This window comes from Habropoda laboriosa, unplaced genomic scaffold, assembly GCF_001263275.1.
Source record: "Habropoda laboriosa isolate 0110345459 unplaced genomic scaffold, ASM126327v1 scaffold222, whole genome shotgun sequence".
Classification (NCBI taxonomy): domain Eukaryota; kingdom Metazoa; phylum Arthropoda; class Insecta; order Hymenoptera; family Apidae; genus Habropoda; species Habropoda laboriosa.
In genome coordinates, this window is record NW_017100319.1 from 117,244 (window position 1) to 123,361 (window position 6,118).

Below are 6,118 nucleotides of genomic sequence, written 5' to 3' on the forward strand. Positions count from 1 at the left end.
AAAAAAAAAATGGAATATCAAATTTTGACGTCGTTATACTCGAATTAAAATTTATCATTCAAAGTTCGTAATCGATACCTATAAGTAAGTATGCAACTAGTTGCTCCAAGCTTCGCGCAGCCCTAATTGAAAGGAAAGAAAGAGAATTGAGTCGGAACTCGGTAACGTTAATTAACGAGGGTCAGTATACTTTACTTACGAATACCAGAGGATTAAAACTAATTATCAATCAACTTCGATTAATGGCTGTGTTTCGAAGATGGTACAATTTGGTTAATTTGAGCGTTTATCGTTGCGCTATGTTAATTGTGCTTTAACGTCTTCACACGCTTCTCACTGTCATCACGTTTTTCTTTTTCGTTCAAATTCTGACACAGTAATAATACGAGTATGATATAGCGGTAGTGTATATTGAAGGAGAAGATGATAATAAGCTGGTAGAGAATGAGAAAGGAAATTGAAAGAAACGAACGTGCATAGAGAAAAGATGGTCGTTGCTGATATTGCGATTCGTAGAACCGGATGGTCGTAATTATCGAGAGGTAGAGGGAGAGAGAGAGAGAGAGAGAGAGAGAGAGGAAGAGAGTGAGAGAGAGAGAGAGAGAGAGCAATCGTGGGATTACGAGCGTCGGGTCTGCGAGGTAACGCGAATCAGCAGAAGATCGAATCGAAGGTGTTGTGGTAGCTAAGAAAAGAAGTACATCGAGCACAGGTAGAAGAATGATCTAGTCTGTGTTACGTGTTACTGTCCCCTCAGTCTGATTGTGAAATTGTAATTGACTAGAAACCAATGAATGAGGAATCGGCGGGTCACGTGGCTGTTAATGTGTTGCAGGGGGGGTGGGACGCAATCGGAAGCATGTTGGCGATACAACTGGTCAAGTGGTGATGCAGGGTCCAGGGCGTTTTTCGTGCAGACTCTGCGGAAGCGTTTACAAGCACCTTGCTTCGCTGACCCAGCACCTTGAAGTGCATCGCAACCAGACTACCTGCATCCTATGTCACACCACTCTCAGTCGTAGAACCGACCTGCGACGTCACATGCGTCTGAAACATAACATGCAATGGCAAAAAACGATCCAGAAGCAGCGCAGCTCGAAAAACGAATTGGACTCGTAAAGAATAATTTTGTTCGTACGCGCCGAGAAACATTGCTTCTCGCTCCGCCCTGGTTCCCCACACCCCCCCAGCCCTCAGCCCCCTACGTTCTTCTTCTTCTTCTTCTCATTCACTCTCTTCGTTCTCCATTCGCGCCCCAATGGCAATGTCTCTTTCCTTTATCTTCTTTTTTTCTTCCCCTTTTATTTTCTTTGTCCATTAGCTGTTCATCGTCGATGTCAAAGCCCTTTTCCGTTCGGTAAGTCCGCTTTTTCATAAACAGTCTACTCTATCCCAGTCGATCTTAGTGTATATACACACTGAAACACCGATCAACTCGCGCCTTTTTTTTCGCATCCAGTATTAAAAAATCGTATTGTTCTTTTTTTTTTCTTTTTTCGAATTTCTAGTATTAATCGATGTTAAACGTAAATCGCTAAAGCTCGAGGACAGTAACGTGGCATTTCGCTTATTTATCGTTTTCCCCATCCTCTTCTTTCGTTACTTCCCTAGCATAGTGTGTATACTGTAACTCGTTGTTCGGTTTCGAGGGAGCCGAAAAAATCGATGGTCGATTGGCTTATATTTTTCATCCCTTTCGCACCCACTACGTTACTCGTGACACGCGAGAGTGTAGAATTCGGCTTCGATGAAGAGTGTCGTAGCGCGAATGCTAATTTTTCTTTTTTTTTTTTTCATTTCGTTCGTCGTTTTAGGTATAAGCTGATAAGAAATTGAACGATCTAATTACGATATGTAATGCTATTAATGCGTCTCCACTTTATAAGGATTCTAGTCAATGCTGTACAGTACTTTAACAAGCCATCGTTCACACGGCTATTTTTTTTTTCCTTCTCTTGTCGTATCTTTTTTCTTCCATCTTTCACCGACTGTATAAATCGGCGGATTCCATGGATCTCTGTTACGCGTCCGATCATTATACCGTTGAAGTCCCTCGATGATAATGCAGTTGTTCGATACTTGCATATATATACACATGTACGTATATATATATATATGCACATTAGTCGACGATTAATAGAACGTGCAAAATACACACAGGATATCCATATCATATGTTGTACGTCGCCGCGCAAGTGCAAAAAAAAAAGCATTCGAGACATTTTTGGACACGGACAATGTGACATACTTTACCTTCGTACGCGTCACGGCTAAGTGTTAGCCGTTGTAGTCGCGTGCAACTCTTTATACGACCGGCATATGTATGTAACGATGCATACGAAAAAGATCGTCCTCGAGAACAATTTCAGTATTACACTGACTCTGTTTACACGTCTGTTGTTCGCGTGCTCGATATTTCTTTGCGATCAAGATGAATTTAGCATAGATTCGGGGAAGCGCATGGACAGTGCCTTACACATAACACACACAATTATCTAGTTTTACATTTTACATATTAACTTTCCAGATGTTTACCACAGTTGAACGCGTATAAGAGAGTATAAGAGAACTGAAAGATTTTATTCCTTACACCGGTGGCTTCGTGTAAACATTGTCTTTGTAGAAAATTCAACGAAATATCACGATCTTCACTCACCGATCAATCCTATATACGACGAGAGCTATAATTTTCGATCGATTGATATACGATTCGGAACCTATTCGTTTGTATCTCTTGATTTTTATTTCTTCTTCTATGATTTTCCGTTTCACGGAGTGAAGAAGCGTCGCGTGAAAACGATCATATAGGTATATATATAATATTTTATCGCGACAAGTATCGCAATTTAAGTATCGTGTACCGCTTTATTACAATTAGCTTATTGATTCTAGTAATCGATATTATTTGAGAATCTTCTTATCCTACGAATCTTGGAAATTCTATTTAATCCCGCTAAATAGATCGTGTCTACGGGATCACGTTTAAATAAGGGACAATTATGGAATGTTTTAGCGAACATGCATTCGAGAGCTCGTCGTTAATTAAAAAGTAACGAGCACGAGGATTTGAGAAACTCAGTCGCTTCGAATACGTGCATCTGAATAGGAATTATAAAGTATGCTTGCTTTTTTTAAAAGAAACCTTGATTAAAGGTACGCGACAAATTCGCAAAGATATAGGCATTCCGTTTCAGCTACCAATATCGAATTATACGTAAAAAGGAAAAAAAAAAAAGAAAAAAACTTCATTGTTTGAGAAAAGAAAACGTGTTTATGCACAATGAAGCACTTAATCGTAGAGTTACGTAGTTTTAAAACGTAGATGTTTGCCGTTGAAGATCGCACGAAGTTTCGAGGAAAAGTAAAGTTGTTTCCGAGGTGCTTCGTAAACAATCGATCGGAATGAACTAAATGTTAAGTGAAATATGTACTTGATTGCGATGCGTCTTTTTTCTTAGTTGTTAAGTGAAATGTTAGAGTGACGGCGTGGATTTTCACCACGATGTATCGCACGATAGTTTATTGGTCCGAGAACCAGGCAAATATCTCGTCGTCACGCCGATTAAAGGATATATTTATTAAGCTGTCGTATTTGAAAAGAAAAAAAAAAAAAAAAGGCAAAATATATGCATTTATCGGTGCAAATTGAGTTTTCAGTAAGCAATTTTATTTTTTTGACAGGCCGGTAGATTTTCGCAGAGAAACGAGATACACACGTAGGTATCGCGTTTCGATGAGATTTTTATTCGGCAAACGTATGGTCGAGTCCCCATACGGAAACCGAACGCGAAACAAAGCACCACCTTATACCTAGATGCGGAAACGCAAAGTGACTCTAGATAACGTGGTCAAGTACCGTCTCGATAGTCGCGCCGCCGCAAGCTTTTCTCATTTTCCTTTTTGAAAAAACGTGTTACGTCTATGCATTCATTGTGAGCTTGTAAGTGAGTTAAAAAAAAAACGTCGTAAAAGTATGCTTTAAAATGTTATTACAGCAATGTAAATAAATCGATTTACAATGGAAGTTCTTAGTATTGATATTTCTAAAGGAGAGAGATTCGGATACATCGAGGCGCAAACTTACGAATATACACTGCTCGAATCTCACACTCATCTTATCTCTCAGGTGGACACATTCTGATGACATTTAACTCGATTTGTGGTATTTATTTACAAGCAGTCGAAAATATAAATGCAAATACACAACAATTGCGTTCTTATTTCTGTCGCGTTGATTATGGCTGTGTTCTGCCTGTGGTGTGTGTGAACGTATTCTTAAGCTCGAACCTCTTTTTAGTTTTTCTTACCGTTATTTTTACGTAACGCAAAATACCTGGATGTCGTGGAGTTTCGTGAACAATAGGTAGTATACGGTAAACTTGTCTATAAAATTCATTGTTACGATATCGTATATATATCTATATACACATATCGTGAAGGGAAAAAAATGTTTAATTTCTTTTGTTTTAAAAAGCTTCCTGAGATTCTTGGAAATCACCATGTGTGTTGTTCTGCCCGATAAAAAGAAAAAGTTTGGAGAAACGATTGTTTCGCACCGCGTTCGATATGAAATAAACGTGAACGTAAAGTTTGATATTTTCTCAAGAATCCCAGGTTATATAACAATGTCCTTTGATAAAGTAATCTTGTTGCTTTGAAACACTAATTTTGTATAATAACAAGTAACTTGTGATTTTCGATTATCGACTTGTGGCTTGATTTTGTCGTTCGTTTAAAACGCAACATCTTTTTTAATATTTTTGACAATCGCAGACTACTTCTAAAACAATCCAAGACGGTCTCGAACGAAATACTTTACGTGATACGGTATAATTATTATAGCGTTAGTGATAAGAAGAAATAAATTTATAGAGGCACACGCAAGGATACCGGCATGGAGTTTGCATTCGCCAGGATCGTTCTGCGATAAATGCGGTGTTACATTTACAACGCAGCACGCTCTTCTACGGCACATTACATCGAAACACGAGGAGCCCCAGAGTTCTACCGCGTACTGCAATATTTGCCAACGATTTTTCAAAACAAAATGGAGTCTGGCAACTCATAACAGCAAATATCATAGAAACTGATGTGCGGGCTCGATACTTCCGGACGATATTAGTTTCAAAATTCGGATCGGGTCTCGCTTCGATAGAAACTACGATAACTTTGTCAAACCGAAACATTCACAGTATAGCTTATTATACATCGTCGCTATTACCCGAATGAATTTTCGTACAGCTCCTTTAAAATTATATAATTGAGAAACGATCGTTCTGTCGGTTAAACAAATACTAGGTTTCTATAACTAAATTATTTTATTAAATATTTATTTCAAGTCTAAATATATAACCGTTCAATCACATAAAGATACAAAGACGATTGTAAGTCCTTGCAAACACAGCGCGAATGTATGATTGGAAAGCGTCCTATTATTTTTCTGGTTGATATTGTATAATAATCCTTGATATTCACATTCCAGAACCAGGAATGTCATAATTATAAGCCCCCCCTTAATGCGAGTACCAAATGCAACACTGATCCGCCTTGAACTTTATAATCTTGCGCCGTTTTTTCATCATTCCTAAAAGACAACAAAAATTTTTGTACCTTCATCTTTCAAGTTTGCTTTTTCGTTTTCAAACTATGTTCGCAATCCTGAATTAATTATAAACGCACACAACTATGAGCTTAGTTGAAACAACTCTGTTTTTTATGTAAACCTAAGATACAAGTGATTAAAAACATAATAAATAGAAAAGAAAAAAAGACAAGAAGAAATAATCTTAAAACGTCGTAATTGATGGAACAGGGACAAGAAAGCAGAGACAACAGTGCAACTCAGATTCAGAAAGGACTGTAGAAGGTCACTTTCCAGAGTATGTTCCATCCACACCAAAGAAGATGAACGCAACAAGAAGATGTAAAGTTTGTGCAGCTAAGGGTATTCGAAAGGAATCTCGCTACTATTGCACTTATTGTAATGTAGGACTGTGCGTTACACCTTGCTTCAAAGAATTTCATACTAAAGGCAATATCACATGAAACGTTAAAACATAATTTTCTCCGTAGAAAATTATCTTGCATATAAATTATAATACCTACATTTGCTTTCCAG

At 38.0% G+C, this 6,118-nt stretch overlaps 1 protein-coding gene across 1 annotated transcript in view; it reads right to left on the reverse strand.

Annotated features, from left to right (window-relative positions):
- Window positions 1–5,097: 5,097 nt before the first annotated feature.
- The window catches only part of LOC108574118 (NEDD8), a 1,832-nt gene continuing 811 nt past the window's right edge, over window positions 5,098–6,118 (reverse strand). The window contains exons 4-5 of the mRNA XM_017936636.1: window positions 6,106–6,110; window positions 5,098–5,584 (exon numbers count right to left, since the gene is read on the reverse strand). Coding sequence (XP_017792125.1) covers window positions 5,500–5,584; window positions 6,106–6,110 — 90 coding nt within the window. The 3' untranslated portion in view covers window positions 5,098–5,499. The remainder of the gene's footprint in view (window positions 5,585–6,105; window positions 6,111–6,118) is intronic.